The sequence below is a fragment of the Neofelis nebulosa genome, chromosome 14, assembly GCF_028018385.1.
Source record: "Neofelis nebulosa isolate mNeoNeb1 chromosome 14, mNeoNeb1.pri, whole genome shotgun sequence".
Lineage (NCBI taxonomy): Eukaryota > Metazoa > Chordata > Mammalia > Carnivora > Felidae > Neofelis > Neofelis nebulosa.
Genome location: NC_080795.1, coordinates 18,934,330 through 18,960,299, shown reverse-complemented (window position 1 = coordinate 18,960,299; position 25,970 = coordinate 18,934,330). Strand labels below are relative to the sequence as shown.

General features: G+C 37.2%; 1 protein-coding gene across 1 annotated transcript in view; it reads right to left on the bottom strand.

The window, feature by feature from the left end:
* Window positions 1-25,970, bottom strand: part of C14H8orf34 (chromosome 14 C8orf34 homolog) — a 407,132-nt gene that overhangs the window by 245,746 nt on the left and 135,416 nt on the right. Inside the window, 1 exon segment of the mRNA XM_058699771.1 lies at window positions 13,889-14,061. Coding sequence (XP_058555754.1) covers window positions 13,889-14,061 — 173 coding nt within the window.

Genomic DNA, 25,970 nt, shown 5'->3' with positions numbered 1-25,970 from the left:
AGGGGCAAGAAAAACTGAGTGGAACCAGTATATCTAGGTCCCAGTTAAAGTTGGGCACTAGTGGGAACAAACTAGAAAGATAGGAGGTATAGTCAGAGAATGAAATACCTGAAATTGACATTATGGGTTAGCAGTTAATAATAATGAGGCTTAGATATGACAGAGAAGATAAGTGACTAAAGTAGGGTGGAATTCAAGATCAGTGGTGAAGAGCAGACTAAGGAAGGAGAGGCTAGGTTTGGGAAAGAATCACTAATGTGGATACTAACTTCACCAAGATAGGGAGGGTGCTGGGGAATGTGACAATGAGCCAGATGCATGCATTATTTAGGAAAAGAGGAATGACCTGGGATTTGGTAAATGATTGCTATGAGAGGTGGTGTAAGATTAGCATGTTTGGAAAAAAGAAATACAGAACTGGAGACTTTTTTAGGGGGAAAGGAGACAGCAAGATCTACAAGCAGGAAAGGGGAGCAAGGATGACACCTTCCTCTTTTCCAACTCCATAACCTATAGACTACAGAAGTGCAAACTGCACCATTAGAGAGAAAAGAGTACCCTGCTACTGGGAAGCAGAGCTCGTAATGCAGACAAGTGGTGACTGAGATGGGGAGAGGTGGGATTAGGGTCCTTCTGACAGCATGTAGGGTCCTGGGCCCCTCTACTCTGGACTTCGAACCTAAACCTGAATGATAAGGAGATTCTTAGAAGTCCTTCTTGAAGGGAGGTTGCATACAGCACGGAAGTGCATGGAATTTGGAGGAAGACAGACTGGCTCAGCTACTTAATAGTTGTACAATCTTGGGACAGTGACGTAACTACTCTGGGATTTAGTTTCCTCCTTCCTAAATTACAGATAATAATGTTTTCATGAGGATGGAATGAATTAAGAGATAGAAAGCACCTGGAGCAGTCACTAAACAGTAATTAATACCATTATGTGTTCAGAGAATACAACAGGCAGCATCCTGGACATCTGCATGCTTCCTTCAGCAGTATCATCCCACAGAGAAGGAAACGGAACCACAAAGAGGCTTTATGAAAAAGAACAACAGTTGATACTTCAATGATGTGTTAATATACTCCAAAACTCCATTTTACTTTGGCTTAAAAAGATAAATTCTAAACCAGATTAATGGAAAAAAGGATGGTTTAAAGTGGCCACCTGCCTCCCTCAGCCTCTCTCTCCAGGTGGAACCTTCCTTCCCATCCTGATGGCCTGTATTCTGAATCATCATTTGTTCTCTTCCTCCTGACCCCACCCTTCCCTGGGTGCCTGACCCTGCTGCATTGCATTTTATATGCTTGTTTCTGGACACAGATTGGTAAGTATTAGTTTTATCTGACCCCATGTGCTTGCTCTCTTTGGTGGAAAAATGGATTATTCCTGGGGGGAGGAGCCAAGATGCTGGAACAGCATGGAAGTTTTTTGTGTGTCTCATGTCCATGAAATACCACCAGACCAACAGTAAACTATCCTACACACCTAGAAAACTGACTGGAGGGTTAACACAACAATCTGCACGACCTGAACCACAGAATTCAGCAGGTACGCAGCGCAGAGAAGTGAACTTGGGGAGCAGAGTGAGAAGGTGCAGGAAGGGAGGTGCTTTTTTGAGCTGAGAGAGCTCAGTTCGGGCGGGGGGAGGGGCGGAATACGGAAAAAGCACCCGTCCCCAAAAAGCAGCTGGAGAGAAAGTGGAAAATTGGAAACAGCCGCAGGGACCAAACTAAAAAGGGAGAAGGGAGAAAGGAGAGGGTTTAAACTCCATTAAGACTGTAAACAAGGGGAGCGCAAAGGCTGCAACTCCACAGCTCGATACCTGGTGGTGCTCTGGTGGGAGGGGAGACTCCCCAGGAACAGAGTGGGGTCCAGGAGGTTCTCGGGACACATGGGGAGAAGCGGAAGGACATTTGGTAGAGACTGGTGAAGCCACCTGGTCCCAGCAGACCCCAGAAAACAGCCACATTCGCTGGTGCTGGAACAAGGTCCTTAAGGCTGAAGCCTGGTGCCAGATGTGTGTTGTGATTTTCCATCATCCCTGAAATGCTGCTGCTACAGTATCTCGCGAACTCTTCCTGGGGCAGGCTGGCACCTGGCCGTAGTCTCGGGGCACCGGCAGCAGCAGGGTCTAGCAAGCGTTCCTGGGTGCAGCCGATATTTGGCCAATGCTCAGTGAGACCCTCCCACAGAGGGACGGAACAGGTCAAAGCCGCAGTCCTTCAGAAGTAAGGGGCCGGGAAAAACAGCCGCAACTGAGACAAAACTCAGAAGAAAGGTACTGCCTGGGGCCTGGTCACAAAGGGTGAAAAAGCGGGGAGGAGATGAAAGCTGAAGACAGAGGACAGGTGCGCGATTGCTGACCCAGAACAGACAGGGTAGCTGAGTGGTGCCATTTTAACGGCTTCCACACATGCGCATACGCACCTACCAGCGTAGCAACAATCCAGCCCAGCAGGATAGCAGCGCCATCTATTGGAGAGCAGAGCCATGACACTGAGCCCCACCCAACTGGGCCAACTTCCCTCCTCAAGAACACAAGTCTCACCACCAGCTTAGTTTATGGACTATGAAGCGCTACATAGACTGACTTCTAGGGGAAAATGAAGTAATTTCAGTCCTACTTCAATCTGTTAGCAGGTCCACCTATTCAATGCTCTTTTTTTTTCTCTTTACACTTTTCTTTTTCTTGAATACAGAAAAAGAAAAAACTCATTTTTATTTTCAATTTTTATTAAAAATATTTTTCTTTAATTTTTATTAGTATATTTTTTACTTTTGTGTAAATTTTTTCAAATTCTATTTTACTTCCATCCTTTTATTTTAGTCTACCAAGGTGTATTCACTTTTTCAAATTCTCAAACGATTTCCTTTTTTTCTTTCTTTTTTCTTTTTTTGTTTCTTTTCTTTTTCTTGAATACAGAAAAAGAAAAGATTCAAATTTATATTTAATTTTCATTCATTTTCTTTAATTATATTCTACATCATTCTTTACTTTTGTGTATATTTACTCAAATTCTATTTTACTCCCATCATCTCATTTTAGTCTACTTCAGTGTATTCATTTTTTCAAATCCTCAAACTATTTCCCTTTTTTCTCCCCCCCCTTATTTTTTCTCTAATCTGTCAAACCACTTTCAACACCCAGATCAAAACACACCTAGAATCTAGCATCATTTATTCGATTTGTGTGTGTGCGTGTGTGTGTGTGTTTAATTTTTTAATTTTCATATTTTTCTAATTTTTATTTTAGTAATTTTAACTTTTCTACCTCATTAATTCCTTTTCGCCCTTCAAAATGACAAAACAAAGGAATTCACCCCAAAAGAAAGAGCACGAAGAAACGACAGCCAGGGATTTAACCAACACAGATACAAGCAAAATGTCTGAACCAGAATTTAGAATCACGATAACAAGAATACTAGCTGGAGTCGAAAATAGATTAGAATCCCTTTCTAAGAGATAAAAGAAGTAAAAAATAGCCAGAATAAAATTAAAAATGTTGTAACTGAGCTGCAATCATGGATGGATGCAGTGGCAGCAAGCATGGATAAGGCAGAACAGAGAATCAGTGATATAGAGGACAAACTTATGGAGAATAATGAAGTGGAAAAAAAGAAGGAGATGAAGGCAAAAGAGCACAATTTAAGAATTAGAGAAATCAGTGACTCATTAAAAAGGAACAGCATCAGAATCACAGGGGTCCCAGAAGAGGAAGAGAGAGAAATAGGGGTAGAAGGGTTATGTGAGCAAATCATAGCGAAAAACTTTCCTAACCTGGGGAAAGACATTGACATCAAAATCCAGAAAGCACAGAGGACCACCATTAGATTCAACAAAAACAGACCATCAACAAAGCATATCATAGTCAAATTCACAAAATAGGCAAGGAGAGAATCAGGAAAGCAGCAAAGGAAAAAAAGTCCCTAACCTACAAGGGAAGACCTATCTACAGAACTTGGCAGGCCAGAAAGGAGTGGCAGGATATATTCAGTGTGCTGAATCAGAAAAATATGCAACCAAGAATTCTTTATCCAGCAAGGCTGTCATTCAAAATAGAGATACAAAGTTTCCCAGACAAACAAAAATTAAAGGAGTTTGTGACCACTAATCCAGCCCTGCAAGAAATTTTAAGGGGGACTTTCTGAGGGGAGAAAAGATGAAAATATACATATATATATATATATATATATATATATATATATATATATATATAAATAAATACCAAATGCAACAAAAGATTAGAAAGGACCAGAGAACACCACCAGAAGCTCCAATTCTACAAGCATCATAATGGTAATAAATTCATATCTTTCAGTACTCACTCTAAACGTCAATGGACTCAATGCTCCAATCAAAAGACATAGGGTAACAGAATGGATGAGAAAACAAGATCCATCTATATTCTGTTTACAAGAGACCCACTTTAGACCTAAAGACACCTTTAGATTGAAAATAAGGGGACGGAGAACCATCTATCATGCTAATGGTCAACAAAAGAAAGCCAGAGTACCCATACTTATATCAGACAATCTAGGCTTTAAAATAAAGACTGTATCAAGAGATGCAGAAGGGCATTATATCATAATCAAAGGGTCTATCCACCAAGAAGACCTAACAATTATAAACATTTATGCACCAAATGTGAGAACACCTAAATATATAAATCAATTAATCACAAACATAAACTCATCGATACTAATACCATAATAGTAGGAGACTTCAACACCCCACTCACAGCAATGGACAAATCATCTAATCAAAAAATCAACAAGGAAACAATGGCTTTGAATGACACATTGGACCAGATGGACTTAACAGATATACTCAGAACATTTCATCCTAAAGCAGCAGAATATGTATTCTTCTCCAGTGCACATGGAACGTTCTCCAGAATACACCATATACTGGGACACAAATCAGGCCGAAGTAAGTACAAAAAGATTGAGATCATACCGTCCATATTTTCAGACCACAACGCTATGAAACTCGAAATCAACCACGAGAAAAAATTTGGAAAGGTAACAAATACTTAGAGACTGAAGAACATCCTACTAAAGAATGAATGGGCTAACCAAGCAGTTAAAGAGGAAATTAAAAAATATGTGGAAGTCAATGAAAATGATAACACCACAACCCAAAACCTCTGGGATGCAGCAAAGGTGGTCCTAAGAGGAAAGTATATAGCAATCCAGGCCTTCCTAAAGAAGGAAGAAAGATCTCGGATACACAACCTAACCTTACACCTTAAAGAGCTGGAAAAAGAACAGCAAATAAAATGCAAAACCAGCAGAAGACAGGAAATCATAAAGATTACAGCAGAAATTAATGCTATCGAAACCAAAAAAAAAAACAAAAAACAAAAAAAAAACACAAAACAAAACAGTAGAACAGATCAATGAAACCAGAAGCTGGTTCTCTGAAAGAATTAACAAAATTGATAAACCACTAGCCAGTTTGATCAAAAAGAAAAAGGAAACGACACAAATAAATAAAATCAAGAATGAAAGAAGAGATCACAACCAACACAGCAGAAATAAAAATAATAATAAGAGAATATTATGAGCTATTAAATGCCAATAAAATGGGCAATCTGGAAGAAATGGATAAATTCCTAGAAACATATACACTACCAAAACTGAAACAGGAAGAAATAGAAAATTTGAACAGACCCATGACCAGTAAGGAAATCGAATTAGTAATCAAAATTCTCCCAAAAAACAAGAGTCCAGGGCCAGATGGCTTTCCAGGGGAATTCTACCAAACATTTAAGGAAGAGTTAATATACCTATTCTCTTGAAACTGTTCCAAAAAATAGAAATGGAAGGAAAACTTCCAAAATCTTTCTATGAAGCCAGCATTACCTTGATTCCAAAACCAGACAGAGACCCCACTAAAAAGGAGAACCTAGACCAATTTCCCTGATGAACATGGAGGCAAAAATCCTCAACAAGATATTAGCCAACCTGATCCAACAATACATTTAAAAAAATTGTTCACCACGACCAAGCGGGATTTACACCTGGATCCAGGGCTGGTTCAATATCCACAAAACAATTAACGTGATTCATCACATCAATAAAAGAAAGGACAAGAACCATATGATCCTCTCAACAGATGCAGAGAAAGCATTTGACAAAATACAGCATCCTTCCTTGATAAAAACCCTCAAGAAAGTAGGGACAGAAGGAGCATACCTCGAGATCATAAAAGCCATATATGAACGACCCAATGCTAATATGATCCTCAATGGGGAAAAACTGAGCTTTCCCCCTAAGGTCAGGAACAAGACAGGGATGTCCACTCTTGCCACTGTTATTCAACACAGTATTGGAAGTCTTAGCCTCTGCAATCAGACAACACAAAGAAATCAAAGGCATCCAAATCGGCCAGAAAGAGGTCAAACTTTCACTCATCACAGATGACATGACACTTTATATGGAAAACCCAAAAGATTCCACCAAAAACTTCTACAATTGATTCATGAATTCAGCAAAGTTGCAGGATATAAAATCAGTGCACAGAAATCGGTTGCATTCCTATACACCAACAATGAAATGACAGAAAGGGAAATCAAGGAAATGATCCCATTTACAGTTGCACAAAAAAACATAAAATACCTAGGAATAAATCTAACCAAAGAGATAAGAAATCTATACATTGAAAACTATAGAAAGCTTATGAAAGAAATTGAAGAAGACACAAAGAAACGGAAAAAGATTCCACGCTCCTGGATAGCAAGAACAAATATTGTTAAAATGTCGACACTACCCAAAGCAATCGACATATTCAATGCAATCCCTATCAAAACAACACCAGCCTTCTTCACAGAGCTAGAACAAATAATCCTAAAATTTGTATGGAACCAGAAAAGATCCTGAATAGCCAAAGCGATCTTGAAAAAGAAAACCAAAGAAGGAGGCATCACAATCCCAGACTTCAAGCTACACTACAAAGTTGTAATCATCAAGACAGTATGGTACTGGCACAAGAACAGACTCTCAGATCAATGGAACAGAATAGAGAACTGAGAAATGGACCCACAAAGCTATGGCCAACTAATCTTTGACAAAGCAGCAAAGAATATCTAATGGAATAAAGACAGTCTCTTCAGCAAGTGGTGCTAGGAAAACTGGACAGCAACATGCAGAAGAATGAACCTGGACCACTTTCTTACACCATACACAAAAATAAACTCAAAATGGATGAAAGACCTCAATGTAAGACAAGAAGCCATCAAAATCCCTAAGGAAAAAGCAGGCAAAATCCTCTTTGATCTTGCCCGCAACAACTTCTTACTCAACACGTCTCTGGAAGCAAGGGAAACAAAAGCAAAAATGAACTACTGGGACCTCATCAAAATAAAAAGCTTCTGCACAGCAAAGCAAATAATTAGCAAAACTAAAAGGCAACCGACAGAATGGGAGAAGATATTTGCAAATGACATATCAGATAAAGGGTTAGTATCCAAAATCTACAAAGAACTTATCAAACTCAACACCCAAAAAACAAATAGTCCAGTGAAGAAATGGGAAAAAGATATGAATAGACACTTCTCCAAAGAAGACATCCAGATGGCCAACCGACACATAAAAAAATGCTCCACATCACTCATCATCCGGGAAATGCAAATCAAAACCACAATGAGATACCACCTGACACCTGTCAGAATGGCTAACATTAACATCTCAGGCAACAACAGATGTTGGTGAGGATGCGGAGAAAAAGGATCTCTTTTGCACTGTTGGTGGCAATGCAAGCTGGTGCAGCCACTCTGGAAAACAGTATGGAGGTTCCTCAAAAAACTAAAAATAGAACTACCCTAAGCCCCAGCAATTGCACTACCAGGCACTTATCCAAGGGACACAGGTGTGCTGTTTCAAAGGGACACATGCACCCCCATGTTTATAGCAGCACTATCAACAATAGCCAAAATATGGAGAGAGCCCAAGTGTTCATCGATGGATGAATGGATAAAGAAAATGTGGTATATATATATACAATGGAGTATAACTCGGCAATCAAAAAGAATGAAATCTTGCCATTTGCAACTACGTGGATGGAACTGGAGGGTATTATGCTAAATGAAATTAGTCAGTCAGAGAAAGACAAAAACATGACTTCACTCATAGAAGGACTTTGAGAGACAAAACAGATGAACATAAGGGAAGGGGAACAAAAATAATATAAAAACAGGGAGGGGGACAAAACAGAAGATGGGGAACAAACTGAGGGTTAAATATGGAGACCAAACTGAGGGTTATGGGAGGGATTGTGGGAAGGGGGATGGGCTAAATGGGTAAGGAGCCCTAAGGAATCTACTCCTGAAATCATTGTTGCACTATATGCTAACTAATTTGGATGTAAATATTAAAAAATTAAAAATAAAATTAAAAAAAAGATTATTCCTCTCTTAACCTACCTCCTAAGCTTCTTTAGTTCACCACTATAGCCTCGCAGGCAGAATCTGTGCCCTTTCTCTTGTCTCTAGGCAGAAATTAAAGGACTCTCTTTGCATTAACGTCCAGGTTGTTGAAGAGATCATAAAAAGTTTCACACTTCATTGTCGCATTTTGGCTTATGCGTAAGAGTTCTGTTTTTTTTTTTAATGTTTAGATGTGATGCTTTCAATTTTTTAATGTTTATTTTCGAGAGAGAGACAGAGCACGAGCAGGGGAGGGGCAGAGAAAGAGGGAGATGCAGAATCCGAAGCAGGTTCCAGGCTCGAGCTGCCAGCACAGAGTCCAACACGGGGCTCAAACTCACAAACCATGAGATCATGATCTGAGTCGAAGTCAGATGCTTAACCAACTGAGCCACCCAGGCGCCCCTATGTGAAGTTTTCATAATTACTTTAGCAGACACTAAGTGTTTTACATATATATATACATATACAGGCACTGTGGGTGCTGAGCTGCAGAAATAAAACACATTTCCTTGTCATTCTACTCATCTGAAAGTAAATGCCTATACTTTGAATCTAAGATGTTCTTTTTCATATTGGTCACACGCAGTATCTAGCACATTACCTTGTGTTAATGCTCAATAAATAATAAATCACTTTTTCTTTTAGACTCCATTTTTAAACACACTAAATAAAGTAAGAATTAATTTAAGCAGATCTATAGGAGTCTTCCAACTTGAGAGATACAAAGATCCAGGAAATATATTGGTAGTGAAACAGGATAAGGAAAAATATGTAGATTGGGCTGTCAAAGATGAGGAACAAAGGGCAGATTATAAATGTGTAATTCCTATTCAACAGCCAACAATGACCAAGATCATTTTCATAAAGGTTGAAGGAAGTGTTTCCTTTAGTCTTATTAAAATACATGGTTTGGTCATGAAGACAGTGCTAGGCTATGAATCCCAGACACTGATTACGTGTTGACTGCCTAGGAAGAGTCCACCTATGAGTCTATGATTTCCACAAGTGACTAGTAATGAGTTTCATAAAAGAATAACTTGAGTTAGGATATGTATTTCCTAAAGAAATAAATGAATGAATTCCTAAATAAATGAGAAGTAACAAATTTTGAACTCATCAAAATGCCCTATCAACATTCTGTAATAAATGTGTGATTTAGTTATATGCCATTTTGGCTTTCAAAAAGAAATGAGTGAGTCATAAGATACATTTGTTTTTGATATTTTTAAGGCTTCTGTTTTTGATTCCTTGGAAAGATTAATTTTCCATTAATCAACATTCTTTCCGCTTAAAATTTACATTAGAATATCCCTAAATTACTAAGCTTGACTTAGTCTCTGACATATGTATTACATATTTTCTATCAGGTCTACAACAGCTAAAATCTGACAATATTAAGGTTATTTCTTTGTTCTTGGACTTCTCATGAAAAAGAGTGTCCTTTGTCCATTTTCTTCCTTCCTATTCTGGTTTATTTTCCATCTTGTCACTTATCACTGCTTGAACGTATGGTACATATTTTTATATTTATTTACTTGTTTATTATTTGTCTCTTGCTGCCAATTGAGGAAGCTCCAAGAGGAAGGGAACATTTTCAGGCTTCGTTAACAGATATCTCACAAGCAATTATGAGCTTTAATGAAAAGAAACACTTCTTAATGGAAAGTGAATTTAGCTTTTTAAAAAATAATATATATTATTATTATTATTATTATAATTATAATATTATTATAATATATATATTATTTTAATATATATTTCTAAATTGTAAGATTTTCTATTCATTTTATGGCATATTTACCGTCTGATAGCAATGTTCACTTAACAAAGTCAATTTACCAGATCTTATAATATGTATTGATATTCTTGTTTTAATAAAGTGATTCAGCTCAGAGGAGTTTCATTAAGCTTTCAAGGCTTGATAAGCCTATTTACAAATGCATATTACGATTTAGCTAGTAATTTTAGGAAATCCATTACCCAGCTATTGCAACGTTTAATTAAAATGGCTTAACATACAATTATATGTTTATTACATTCAATTTTATTTACATTTGTATTATCAACGTGTGATTATTTTTTAATAACTCTAAATGTGCAATCAACACATAGGCTTTCCCATTAAATGGTTAGACAAGCCATAACAATTGATGCCAACTGGTAGTATCTAACAATCTCAGAAAGCCTTCAATCATTTCCCAATGCCTTCACCTCTCTCTTTTATAAATCCCTGTTCCTTTTCTTGTTCAGATGTTTTAATTTCTTTCTTAACCTTCCTTAATAGGACCTTTAGAGAATCTAAGAAAGAAAATGCCCATCTGCACATACACAGAACACTTTCCACATAATTTATTTTTTTTAATATTTATTTATTTATTTTGAGAGAGAGAGCACGCATGCAAGCAGGGAAGGGGCAGAAAGAGAGAGGGAGAGAGAGAATCCCAAGCAGGCTTCACGCTGTCAGTGCAGAGCTGGATGCAGGGTTCCATCTCAAAAACCGTTAGACCATGACCTCAGCCGAAATCAAGAGTCAGACGCTTAACCGACTGAGCCACCCAGGTGCCCCCATTTTCCACATAATTTCATTTAAAGTGATTCAGAGGGGTCCCTGGGTGGCTCAGTGGGTTATGTGTCTGACTTCAGCTCAGGTCATGATCTCACAGTCTGTGGATTTGAGCCTCACGTCAGGCTCTGTACTGACAGCTCAGAGCCTGGAGCCTGCTTCGGAGTCTGTGTCTCCCTGTCTCTCTTCCCCTCCCATGCTCACGATCTGTCTCTGTCTCTTAACAATAAATAAACATTAAATTTTTTCAAAAATAAAGAGATTCACAGATCTCTTGGGTCCATCAGAGACCATGTAGGGGTCATGAACTCCAGGTCAGTAGCTCTTGTCTTATCCTATTAGTTTCTCCATATTGCCCTTATAACTGCCTTCATATTTTCGCCAACTTAACCACTCACGTGACAAATGTGTATGCTAAAGTTGCTAACCCCCTTCACACAATGTTCTATATGCAGGACCTTAGGAAAAAAGTTGGCTATGTACTAAAGATAGAGTGTTATAATAACAGCCACTCAAATAAGAGTTGAGCAATTAACAACAGGAAAAACTGTGATAGGAAGGGGCAAAAAGTTAAGATAGACTATAAACAATCCTTCTTATAAATAAGCTTTATTTAGCAGATATCTACTAACAGCCTTCTATGTGCCTCCTTCACTCACATAACAGATGTCTACTGGCAATGACAATGATCCAGGCCCAGTAGGGGAGAGAAAAATGGAAGAAGTCATCTTTGAAAATTAAATCTCCTACCGAAGTCTATAATACAATTTAGTCTGTTAGTGTTTAAGACTGGTAAGTTATACTACAAGTTCATTACTAAAAACAAAAGCTAACACTCTAGTTATAGCCTCTAGAGTCATTAAAAAATTTCCCCCAATCCATTTTTATTCCTCCAAATAAAATCTAATGCTATGTGAATTCCTGGTATAAATTCAAAATCCTGTTTTGTATTAGAAGATAGGAGAGACATAGTTTCCCACCCATAGTTTGTCACTATTTTTTAAGCCAAGTTCAGACACACATGCATTCTTTCTGCTCTGCTGGGGCATTGGGGCAGGATTTCACCTTTCTTCATTTCACAGGTAATACTTCAACTCATAATTTAAAGACAGGGAATAATAAAACTAAACATGACGTTTCACAACAAATATTTGAAAGAGAGCTTCATGGATTGAGTTTTCTGGGTAAGGAATTTGACTAGTATTGAAGGAAATATTCCCCTTTATTGGGTATTCAAGAGGGAATCAGAGCTCACTGAAGCTGGGAAGAAAATAGAAGCACTAACATTTGCAACAAATAGCTCCGATTATTATTATGACTAAATGAAAGCAAAATGAAAGTTGACATTTCTCTATTTTACATTAAAGATCTGGCAATGAATAAAGATAAAGGTCTAGTGGGTTTCATAAGTCTGGTATTAAAAATAAAATTACCCTCATTGACAGGTGAAATTGATCTGGCATTTCACAAAAGAAGGTAAATGGATTTTTAAAAATGGTTTCCTTCTCCTTATATAGGACTATTTAAATAATTTAAAAGTTATTTCTCATGGAAATAGAATCAATTTTCTATATGCCTTGAAGCACATTAATGAGAATTCTGAATTTCCTTCCTTCTAGTCAAGTGAAAGTCAAAATAAAAAACCCTTGAAAGCTATTACATTGTAGAAAATACAATTTTCTCCTTGAGAAAGAATAGTTATTGGTTGCTGCTAAATTTAATGTAGGAAATACAAAGGTACTGTGGCCATGCTATCAATAGGAAAATCTCTTCTGTGGTGGTCAGCTAGTAGCACCCAAAGAAAGTTTTAGCTCTGTCACATTTTAACTCAGGAGTATTTAAATCTGTTTTCTCAGTCTCGTGTAAGTCTTGCCTCCATGATGCTTTTTCTTTCACCCCAACTTCCTAGTGGAAGTTTTCATTTCGGGTTTTACTCACTGCAATTGCTATTAAAAAAAAAGGTTGTTCTGAATGCACTTTTTCTAATAAATATGATCTGGACTCCCAGGTGTCAAAACTAGCCTACTTCTACTAGCATACGGAAAGTTAAGGCAAATCTCCCACCACCATTTTGAGTCATCACAGGACTGAGTAAGTGAAATACAGACTTCCAAATTTACAAATGATAAATACTTCAAAAATTAAACACAGCAAATGAAAAGAATTGTGTTCAACCAGGGGCACCTGGATGGCTCAGTCAGTTGAGATTCCAACTCTTGGTTTTGGCTCAGGTCATGATCTCAGGGTTTGTGGGTTCGAGCCCCACATTGGGCTCTGCACTGACAGTGCAAAGCCTGCTTGGGATTTTCTCCTTCTCCCTCTCTCTCTGCCCCTCCCAGGCTTGCTCTGTCTCTCTCTCAAAAGAAATAAACATAAAAAAAATTTTTTAAAAGAATTATGTTCAAACATAGTTACCAGCTCCAAACCTAAGTGGCTCTAAACTAAGGTTTTTCTCTTGTATTTTAAATTCTACTGCTTTGTGCAGTCTATTGTACATTTAATAATTTTATCTCCCCTAATAACCAACTACATCTCTCTGCTAAATGAGAAGCCCTCCATCTCCAGTTCTTAACAATCAGTCACTCCCTGCCCAGCATTATAGTGGGTCTCGGCTGACAGCCTATGTATTTCAAATTATTTCTCTATTTGGTCTTAGTAGCAAAGAGATGGTGACATTCTTAGATATAAAGAGAAGATCAAAACCAAAATCTAAAAGCAAATCTAGTAAAACTTTAATTTTAAAACAGAGAAATTAACTTTTATCTTATGTGGAACCCAACATAATTTTCTATACAAAATTGCTAAGTTATCGTCAAAATCATGCACCTGGATTTATTTTCCCTTTAGCTTTTAACAACTAACCAAATTCAGAATCTTGAAAGGCATCTCATCTCACCTTCCTGCAGGGCTGGAGCTAGTGTCTTCATTTTCCCATTGTTCATTTTTACTTCTTGGAACTGGGGGCTGTAACATTTCAGCTGCTAGTGGGTCAGCATCATTCTCTTCTCGACCAATCCATTCTCCAATCACACGGGGTCTCAGAAGAGAAGAATTAAATGCCACTGTTTCCTAAAGAGGAGAAAAGAATATACTGACTCAGATCACTTATTCTTATTAATAGGACAGCAGGGAAATAATTTTGTCTACAGTTTCAACTACTTCCGTAAATCAAAATGTTCTTTTTCTTTCTGAATTGACTTAAAATTTCCATTTTTATTAGATGACTTATTCTTTGTAATTTGTGCTGACTCCTTTAGGTCACTGTGACAAAGGATCCAGGAATGAAATCTTTTATTTGGAATCAGAAGGCTGCATGTGTGTTCTCAGGAAGGACGAGCTGAGACTAGCATTTGTGACAGAAAGAAAAGTGTGCGGTAAGGCACACACAGTGAAAGAGCTTAGTGTTACTGGGAAATGATAAAAATTTCTTAGGAGGAAACTGGGGTGAGGTAAGGGAATAAAGTCAAGAGATGGCAGTGGAAGGATGGATTGTCTCCAACTGTGAAACATTTTGGACTTGGAGCCATCCAGTGTAGGTTAGAAGCAGGGCAATATCAATAACAGGTATGCTAGCTAATCAAAACACGTTAAAGTGATCTTTTTTCATAGACTTGGGTATGATGTGGCTCTTTAAATGATACTTTAACCATTTAAATCATTTAATATTTTGAAAGGTTCTACTATCAAAATACATAAATAAATTTTAAAAAAGGGATGCCTGGATAGCTCAGTTAAGATTCCAGATCTTGACTTCAGCTCAGGTCATGCTCTTACAGTTTATGGGTTGGAGCTCTGTGCAGTCTATTGTACATATTGTACACTGGCAATGCAGAGCCTGCGTAGGATTCTTTCTCTCTCCCTCTCTGCCCTACTCATGTGCGCTCACTCTCTCTCTCACTCTCTCTTTCTCTCTAAAAATAAATTAATAACCTTTGAAAGGTACTCAAATACTAGATGTGAGTCATTGCTAGAGATATCTCAGTAAGTGAGAAAAAGGCCAGTTAAAAGCAGTGCCTACTCTATGATTTTAGTTTTGTTTTAAAAATTCATATGGGTGTATATCAATGTTTTGTACTGATCTCAGCCTATCGATAACCAATGTTGTGGTTCTTATTATGATTGCAAGATGCCCTTCATCAATAACCATCAGGAAGCTCAGAAAAATTAAAAGTTTATTGTTTATAAGGCCTGCAAATTATGCAGCACACCTGGGGCCACACTGTGAGGTCACAGGTTGACAAGAGAGAGAGAGCTAGCAAGCAGAATGTTGGGGTTCCGTTTTTATTGGGGTTGAGGGTGGAAGCCTAGGGTTTTGTGGGCTCATTCTATATTGGTGAATTTAAAACAGAAGAATGGGAATTTAAAGCACAAGGAGAGAAAAAACAAGAGGCCCAAATGGTCAGTACTTGAAATCAACCAAGATCTCTAACACCAAAGAGCTTCAGTCAGGGGAGGTGGCCTGGCTCTTTATCTAGTCTACTGTGACTGACAATGTGTTTACTGGAGACAGCCATCTTTGAAGTGGACACTTTGACAATCAAGGTTTAAGTACAGCATTTGCATTACAAAAAGGAAAAATAAAACCAATTGTCAGAGTTTATATTATAATTCATCATTCATACACTAATCCTACTCATTTAGTCATTTTCTTATATTTAAGACCTACTATGTGCCTGAAACAGCTTGATTTGTTGGGGAAACAATGGTAAGACCAAAATTTTGTGGATTTATATCAAAAGAGGAACTATAGGTAATTTTAGTTTCTTCTTTGGGTGCTTCCATGTCTTTGCAATATTATGATTAATAGGAACTCATTGCCAAAAGAATGAGTATTAAAAATATCCTGATCTGAGAAACAGGCTTGCATTAAATTATGTTTGCTATAGTTTTTAGTATGACAAAAGTTCTGAATAATTTCTTAAAGATGTGGACCTGGCCTTCTGAGTTTTTACAATTCTCCAAAATATTACACAAATATAATACAATAAAAATATGGCATAACAATACATACAATGTAATATTAATTAATCTGCAAATATAATACCAAAGGCAACATGTGAAATATGATTAGGACATATTTCATGAATATCCAAGTGATATAAAGGGACAGAAAGTAGTTATATATCTTAATATTGATTCTCTAGCTCACATAAAAATATACCAGATAAATTTTAGTTATTTAACAAATAATCAGAATTCCTTCTGCATTTATGTTCCCATAGTCAGGAAATCAAGGAACTATTAGGCTGTCAATGTGAAATCATGTAATCAAATTACTGTTTTGAAACTACAAGAAAGGCACATTCAGGTATAACAATTTAATACGACTTGAAGCAAAAGAATTAAAATTAACAGCAATATTGTTAAATTTTAAAACTGTATTTGTTTTTAAAAGCAAGCTGAGGCAAAGTTGTGTTTTAGAATTTTAAAAAATTATAAACACATCCACAGCCTCAGAACCAGTTTTGATCTCTGTGTCTGAAATGTTATTTATTTTGTGAATTTCACTTTCTCCAAATGTAAAACAGTGCAGATGTGTATTACAAAACCCACTGTATCAAATGAATTAGTAGGTAGCACAGTTAAACCACAGTTTTCTGTACATAAGCTAGATACGATTATTTAAGGATGCGGACTATGTTAAAACCACTTCTATGTTTGTGATATAAATGTGAAACAAAAGGTGAAAAGAACTGCAAGAATGAGCAAGTTGGGGAAGAGTGGATGCTTGGTGCAGAAATTCGGTGGGAAATAGCTGATGGGCAAAGAAATACAAAGAGCCGCAAAGAAGGTCAGAGGAGTTAGGAAGTTAGCATTTTACAGGTGAAAAAACCGAAACTCTACTTTTCTTATTTAGTAGAATGATCAAAGCTCTTTTTATATCTATGCCTTCTTAAAATGTTACATCTATAAAAGTTCTTGAATGTAACCTATCTACTTGTAATAGATTAAAATAGCAAATTTCCTTGGATGTATCACTTATATTTGATTAAGCATAATAAACATAAATTTTTATGAAAGGATTTCAGTGAAGAAAGCAGTTTTTAACACTACATACAATGTACCACAAATATCACTACATAGCAAAAGACATTTTAAAATGCACATTAAAAGCAGTACGTTCTTGAAAATATTTTAAGTACATGGTAAATAATTTAAATGTCAATTCTAAACAATGTAAATATGAATTACTCCTCAAAAATGTATAAGTACTGGGGCACCTGGGTGGCTCAGTCGGTTAAGCATCCGACTTCGGCTCAGGTCATGATCTCACGGTTCGTGAGTTCAAGGTCCACATCGGGCTCTGTGCTGACAGCTCAGAGCCTGGAGCCTGTTTCCGATTCTCTGTCTCCCTCTCTCTCTGCCCTTCCCAGGCTCCTGCTCTGTGTATTTCAAAAATAAATGAATGTTAAAAAAATTTTTTTCTAAATGTGTAAGTACATATTCCTTTGCCCTCCCTAAGATCAGAAGTCTCTAGAGTTGAGATTCTTAAGCAAGTCTGTTTAAATTTAATAAGAAAAACATTTATGGCCAAAAATTCACCCAAGATCACAAATTTGCTTAGTATTTCCAATCAGCAGAAAGCTAACCTATCCAAGAAGTTACAGTAAACCAGGCCTACTCTGTCCAAGTAGCCTGCTCCCACTGGCTAATCCACAATGAATCCAACTGCTCTCACCACTGGTTATCAGTACATGTGATCATATTCCACATTATTTGTTTTCTCTTCTTTTTTAACTTTCTATTTATTTTTTTTAATTCCACTGTAATTAACATACAGGGTTATATTCATTTCAGGTGTATAATACAGATTCAAAATTCTATACATTACTCAGTGTTCATTATGATAAGTGTACTCTTAATCCCTTCAGCTATTTTGTCCATTCCCCCTCCAACATCCCTTTGGTGACCACTAATTTGTTCTCTATATTTAAGAGTCTTGTTTTTTCTGTCTTTTTTTTTGTTGTTTGGTTTGTTTCTTAAATTCCACATGAGTGAAAACATATGGTACTTGTGTTTCTGATTCACTTATTTCACTTAGCATTATACCCATAGATCCATCCATGTTGCTGCAAATGGCAAGATTTCATTATTTTTTATGGCTGAGTAATATTACACTATATGTCTATCTATCTATATATACCACATCTTATTGATGGACACTTGGGTTGCTTCCATATTTGGCTACTGTAAATAATGCTGCAGTAAACACAGGGGTGCATATATCTTTTCGAATTAGTGTTTTCATGTTCTTTAGGTAAATATCCAGCAGTGGAATTACTGGGTCATATGGTGATTCTATTTTGAATCTTGAAAAACCTCCATGCTATTTTCCAAAATGGCTGCACCAGTTTGCATTTTCACCAGCAGTGCACAAGCATTCCTTTTTCTCCACATCCTCCTTGCCAACACTTGTTTCTTGTTTCTGGTTTTAGCCATTCTGACAGGTGTGAGGTGGTATCACTGTAGTTTTGATTTACATTTCCATGACAATGAGTGATGTTGAGCATCTTTTCATGCTTCAATCTTCGGCTCATTTTTAATTGGATTATTGGTTTTTTGAACTGTATAACTCTTTTTATATTTTGGATATTAACTCCTCATCAGATATATCATTTGCAAATATCTTGTATTCAATAGCTTGTCTTCTAGTTTTGATGATTGTCTCCTTTGCTGTACAGAAGCTTTTTATTTCCATGTAGTCCTGATAGTTTATTTTTGTTTTTATTTCCCTTCCCTCAGGAGACATATCTAGAAAAATGTTACTACACATGATGTCAAAGACATTACTGCCTGAGCTGTCTCCTAGGATCTTTATGGTTTAAAAACTCACATTTAGGTCTTTAATCCATTTTGAGTTTATATTGTGTGTGGTGTAAGAAAGTGGCCCAGTTTCATTCTTTTGCAAGTTGCTGTCCAGCTTTCCCAACATCATTTCTTGACTTTTTCCCATTTAATATTCTTGCCTCTTTTGTCAACGATTAATTGACCATAGAATCACAGGTTTATTTCTGGGTTCTTTATGCTGTTCTGTTGATCTACGTGCCTATTTTGTGCCTTTACTATACTGTTTTGATTACTACAGCATTGTAGTATATCTTGACATTGGGGATTGTGATTACTCCAGTTTTGTTCAAGAATGTTTTGGCTATTTTGCGGTCCCATGAAAATTTTAGGATTATTCGTTATAGCTCTGTGAAAACGTTGTTTGTATTTTGATAGGGATTGCATTAAATCTGTAGATTACTTTGGGTAGTATGAACATTTTAACAATATTTGTTCTTCTAATCCATGAGCAAGAAATATTTTCCATCTTTCTGTGTCCAGTTACTTTGATCAATGTTTTATAGTTTACAAAGTACAGGTCTCCTCACCTCCTTGCTTACATTTATTCCTAGGTCTTTTGTTATTTTTGGTACAATTGTAAATGAGATTGTTTTCCTAATTTCTCTTTCTGCCACTTTGTTATTAGTGTAGTGTTATTAGTCTATAGTGTATAGGAATGCCATGGATTTCTCTATATTGATGCTGTATTCTGCGACCTTACAGAATTCATTTATCAGTTTTAGTAGTTCTTTTGCAGAGGTTTTAGGGTTTTATATATACAGTATCATGTTATCTACAAATAGGGAAAGTTTTAGTTCTTCCTTACAAATGTGGATGAGTTATTTATTTACGTATGTATGTATGTATGTATGTATGTATGCATTTTTCATGTCTGATTGCTGTGGGTAGGACTCGCAATACCATGTTGGATAAAAGTGGTGAGAGTGGACATCCTTGTCTTGTTTCTGATTTTAAGGGAAAGCTGTCAGTTGTTCAGAACTGAGTATGAGGTTAGATGTGGGTTTTTCACATATGGCCTTGATTATGTTTAAGTATGCTCCCTCCTAACCTACTTTGTTGAGAATTTTTATCATGAATGGATGTTGTGCCTTCTCAAGTACTTTTCTGCATCTATTGAAATTATCACATGATTTTTACCCTTTCTCTTGATATATCACATTGATTGATTTGAAAATATTGAACCACCCTTCTATTCCAGGAATAGATCCCACTTGATCATGGTGAATGATATTTTTTAACATATTGTTGGATTCAGTTGCTAATATTTTGTTGAGGATCTTTGAATCTATGTGCATCAAGGTTACTGGCCTGTAGTTCTCTTTTTTGTAGTGTCTTTATGTGGTTTTGGTATCAGAATAAAGCTGGCCTCAGAATGAATTAGGAAGCTTTCCTTCCTCTTCTCTTTTAGAGTAATTTGAGAATAACAGATATTAACTCTTCTTTAAATGTTTGGTATAATTCACCTGTGAAACCATTTGGACCCAGACTTTTGTCTGTTGGGAGCTTTTTGATTACTGATACGATTTCATTGCTGGTAATCAGTTTGTTCAAATTTTCTTTCTCTTCCAGATGCAGTTTTGGGAGGTTATATGTTTCTAGGAATTTATCCATTTCTTTTTGGTTGTCCAATTTGTTGGCATATAATTTTTCATAACATTCACTTATAATCTAGGCTGTCAGTTATTGCTTGTCTTGCATTTATGATTTTATTTAGTTGTCTTATTTTTTTATGGGTCTAGCTAAAGGTTTATCAATTTTATTGATCTTTTCAAAAAACCAGTTCCTGGTTTCATTGATCTGTTCTACTGTTTTTTGTTCTTTTTTTAGTTTATTTTATGTCTGCTCTACTCTTTATTATTTCCTTCCTTCTACTGGTTTAGGGTTTTGTTTGTTCTTCTTTTTCCAGCTCGTTTAGGTATAAGTAATGTTGAGATTTTTCTTGCTTCTTAAACTTCCTTCTTAGAACAGCTCTTGCCGCAGCCCAAAGATTTTGGATCATTGTGTTTTCATTTTCACTTGTCTCCATACATTCTTTATTTCTTGGTTGACCCATTCATTGTTTAGTAGAATGTTATTTAGCTTCCACATACTTGTGGTCTTTCCACATTTTTTGTGGTTGATTTCTAGTTTCATAGCATTGTGATCAGATGTGATGCATGATGTGATTTCAATCTTTTTGAATTTGTTGAGACTTGTTTTGTGACCTAACATGTAATCTATTCTGGAAAATGTTCCATGTGAACTTGAAAAGCATGTGTACTCTTCTGTTTTAGGATGTAATGTTCTGAATATATCTATTAGATGCATCTTGTCCAATGTGTCATTCAAAGCCACTGTTTCCTTGATGATTTTGTTTGGATGTCTATCCACTGATATAAGCAGGATGTTAAAGTCCCCAACTACTATTGTATTACTATCAGTTACTTCCTTTATGTTTGTTATTAACTGCTTTATATATTTGGGTGCTTTCATATTGGGTGCATAAATATTTATAATTGTTGTATCTTCTTGTTGCATTGTTCCCTTTATGATTATACAGTGTCCTTGTCTCTGATTACAGTCTTTGTTTTAAAGTCTATTTTGTCCGATATAACTACTGTTACCCAGGATTTCTTTTCACTTCCATTTGCATGATAAATGCTTCTCCATTCCTTCACTTTCAATCTGCATGTGTCTTACCTCCGAAATTAGTCTCCTGGAGGCAGCATTTGGATTGGTCTTGCTTTTTTGTCCTGATCTTTCATTTGAGACACATCCCTCTGTCTCCTCATTTTGTCTATCTCTCTTTGCCTGTTTTCATGTGTCTGAAGAGTCAGTTACACCTTCTGCTCTTCAAAATAGGGGCCTTATGAAGGAGATGTCCTGCAGTGCCCTGTAGTACAATGTCTCCTATTACCAGACCCTGGTGCTTCAGGGATGTCTCCTATGTGTGCTGCATGTGCCTTAATATTGTGGCTAACAGGGTGCCTGGGTGGCTCAGTCAGTTAAGCATCCAACTTTGGCTCAGGTCATGATCTTAGAGTTTGTAAGTTTGAGCCCCACATCAGGCTGTCTGCTGTCAGCACAGAGCCTGCTTCAGATCCTCTGTCTCCCTCTCCCTCTGCTGCTCCCCTGCTTGTATGCACACTCTCTCTCTCTCAAAAAATAAACTTAAAAAATTTTTTTAAATTCTATTGTGGCTGAGCCACTTTTGCCTTCAGTCCTATCATGTGCAATGGCTCTCTTTGCCCTTTGTGAGCAGGGTTTGGTCCCTGTGTTGGTAATGGGCAGTGTGGGGTCACCTTGGGCTTGTGTTTGCCAGAATTGTGGTCACACAGAACTGCAGAGTACTCTCCCTGTGTTATCTCCTGAGAAACTTTTGTTGGTGGGTGGGGCTTGTAGTCAGACCAGAGGTCTACCCCCAGCCCACTGCTGGGGCTGCAGTCAAACTAGTATTTGTGGTTACCTTACCCTCTCCCCCTCTCCAGGGGCTGGAGTCATGTTGGAGAGGTGATGGCTCTCGTCAGGGCTATTTGCACACTAACAGGCTTGCGGCACTACTTTGCACGGACTTCTGCCGAGGGTGAATTGGAGAAATGTGTCCACAGGAGAATGTGAGGGCAGGGCATAGTGTTATTAGCAAGCTAGGTGCAGAGTGTTCTTGCTGACTCCCATGTATCTAGGCCAGAGAGGGGACAGGGGAAGAGGGAATGGTTCCTACTAGCAACTTTGTTCCTGGAGAAGTCTCCTAAAGATCCCTGCCTCTCCAGCACATGTTCTGAGACTAGCAAATAAATCTCAGGCATTTTCCAAACTGCTGCTTCTATGCTGTACCTCAACAGGGCTGTTAGTTATTCTGTCTCTTTTGGGGTGGGACTCAGTTTCCTATCATCCGTTGTCTCTCCCAGAGACAAGCCCAGTGATTTTTTAAAGTTCCAGGTGTTTAGTGCTACTGATTGTAAGAACTCTCAAAGTCAAGCCCCTCTGATTTCCAAAGCCAAATGTTATGGCTATTCATCTTCCCAGGGTGTGTCCCCCATGCCTGGGGTGCCTGATACAGGATCTGCTCCTTTCCCCTCTTGTGTCTATGGTCTCTCCTTGCCATGGACAATTCTAGGAGTTAGCTTGGTCCTGACCAAGTCTCTACCCTTCCTACCACTTTTGATGTGGCCTCTTCTCTTAAGTCCCGTTGTGAAGAGTCTGTTCTTCCAGTTCTCAGGTTGTTCCCTGGGTTACTTACAGTGACGTGGGTATTATCTAGATGTATCTGTGGGATGAGGTGAGCCTAAGATCCTCCTACTCTGCCATCTTGTCCAGAAGTCTGTTTTCCCTTCTTAATGAATCAAGATGCTCATGAAAGGCTGGGATCACATCTTAAATTCCTTTGTTTTCCCCATAATAACTAGCATAATTATTGCATAAAATAAGTATAAAATTTGTATTAAGTGAATTTTAAAAATTCATAGAAGGAAAACCAACACAAATGTTGGTAGTATTATGAAGTATCATTATGTCATATCACAAATTATGAAGTATCATTATGTCTAACTAAAAGTCATATAAATGATTCATGGACAACACTGATTAATATATTCTTAAGCCATTTCAGCATAAAGTCTACAAGATGTGACTGATTTAAAATAATTAAATATTCTGTACAAATTCTCAAGCTTTTGAGTAAATTTTTTTTTTAATTTTTTTTTCAACGTTTTTTATTTATTTTTGGGACAGAGAGAGACAGAGCATGAACAGGGGAGGGGCAGAGAGAGAGGGAGACACAGAATCGGAAACAGGCTCCAGGCTCCGAGCCATCAGCCCAGAGCCTGACATGGGGCTCGAACTCACGGACCGCGAGATCGTGACCTGGCTGAAGTCGGACGCTTAACCGACTGCGCCACCCAGGCGCCCCTTGAGTAAATTATTTTAATCCTACCAATTCACAAAAGGAAAATTATGAAACACATAATTACATATTAAATGTTTAACCTAATAGCCATTGTTAAACTAATCCACACATTGAACTTGAATTAGAGTTTAAAGGAAGTAATGTAAGTAGATACTTAAAAGCTTTTTTCCTACTGTCTCTTTTTTAATTTTTTTCCAGCTTTGAGATATAATTGATATATTTTATGTAGGTTTACATTGTATACTGTCAAGATTTGACATACATATATAATGCAAAATGATTACCATAATAAGGTTAACATACTCATCACTTCACATAATTAACATTGTGTGTGTGTGTGTGTGTGTGTGTGTGCGCATGTGTGTGTACGTGTGTGGTAAGAACTTTCTTAGCAACTTCCAAGTATACAATATAGTGCTGTAAACCTTAGTCACCATTCTGTGTGTTAGATCCCCAGATCTTGCTCATCTTGTAACTGGAAGTCTGTAACCTCTGATCACTTGCAACCATTTCCCCCACCTCCCTCACCTCTGGCAACCACCACTCTATTTTCTCTTTCTATAGGTTAGATTTCATTCTTTTTAATGGCTGAAAAATATGCCATTATATATAAAATCATTTTTCTTTATTCATCTATCAACACGCACTTAGGCTGTTTTCATGTTTCAGCTGTTGTAAATAATACTGCAGTGAACATGGAAGTTCAGATTTCCCTTTGACATAGGGACTTCATTTCCTTCAGATATATACTCAGAAGTGGGATTGCTGAATCAGCTTCATGTTTAATTTTTTGAGACACCCCCATGCTGCTTCCTATAGTACCCCTGTGAATTTACATTCCCACCAACAGTACACAAGGGTTCCCTTTTCTCCAAATTCCTGCCAACACCTGATATCTCCTGTCTTTTTGACGAGAGACATTCTATCAGGTGTAAGGTGATCTCTTATTATAGTTTTGAGTTGCATTTCCCTGATGATTAGTAATGTTGAGCATCTTTTCACATACTTGGCCATTTATCTATCTTCTTTGGAAAAATGTCTGTTCAGGTCCTCTGCCCAATTTTGAAAAATCAGATTATTTGTTTTTTTCTACTATTGAGCTGTGTTTCTTATATATTTTAGGTATTAACCCCTTATCAGATATACGACTTACAAATACTTTCTGCCATTCTAAAGGTTACCTTTTCAGTCTGATTTTTTCTTTTTCTATACGGAAGCTTTTTAGTTTGATGTAGTCCCACTTGCTGCTTGCACTTTTTAGGGGCACCTGGGTGGTTCAGTAGGTTAAGTGTCTGACTTTGGCTCAGGTCATGATCTCAGCTTATGAGTTCGAACCCCGCATGGGGCTCTGTGCTGATAGCTCAGAGCCTGGAGCCTGCTTCAGATTCTGTGTCTCCCTCTCTCTCTGCCCCTTCCCTGCTTGCACTCTCTCTTTCTCTCAAAATATTTTTTAAATGTTTATTTATTTTTGAGAGAAAGAGAAAGCAAGCAGAGGAGGAGCAGAATGAGAGGGAGACAGAGAATCCCCAGCAGGTTCCTCACTGTCAGTGCAGAGCCTGACATGGGGCTCTCGAACTTATGAACTGTGAGATCATGACTTAAGCTGAAATCAAGAGACAAACGCTTAACTAACCGAGCCACCCAGGAAACCTCCTCCCCCACCCAAAAATTTTTTAAAGCACTGCCAATACCAATGTAAATGAGATTTTTCTTCTAGGAGTTTTACAGTTTGAGTAAGGCATTTTGAGTTGATTTTTGTACTTGGTGTGAAATAAGTGTCCAATTTCATTCTTTTATGATTCTATTTATAATTTTTAATATTATAAATGCTTGTATTAAGAAAATTCTTCAAATAAACATTACATAACAAGTAGCCTGAAAAAGAAGAAATTTATCTGAAATTTAGTAGAGAAAGGAAGTAACAAAGAAAGATCAGAAATAAATAAAATAGAGACCAAAATAAACAATACATAACATTGAAAGTAATGACCAGGTTTTCAAAAAAAAAAAAAACAACAAAATTGGCAATGATTTAACTACATTAATAAAAGAGAGAAGATTCAAAACCAAAATGAGAAATGGAAGAGAAAACAATGCAACAGATACCACAGAAATACAATTTCATTCTTTTGCAAGTGAATATCTAATTTTCTCAACACCTCTTATTAAAGACTATACTTTCCCATTGAGCATTCTAGGATCCCTTTTTAAATAGTAAATGCCCAAGTATGCATGGTTTATTTCT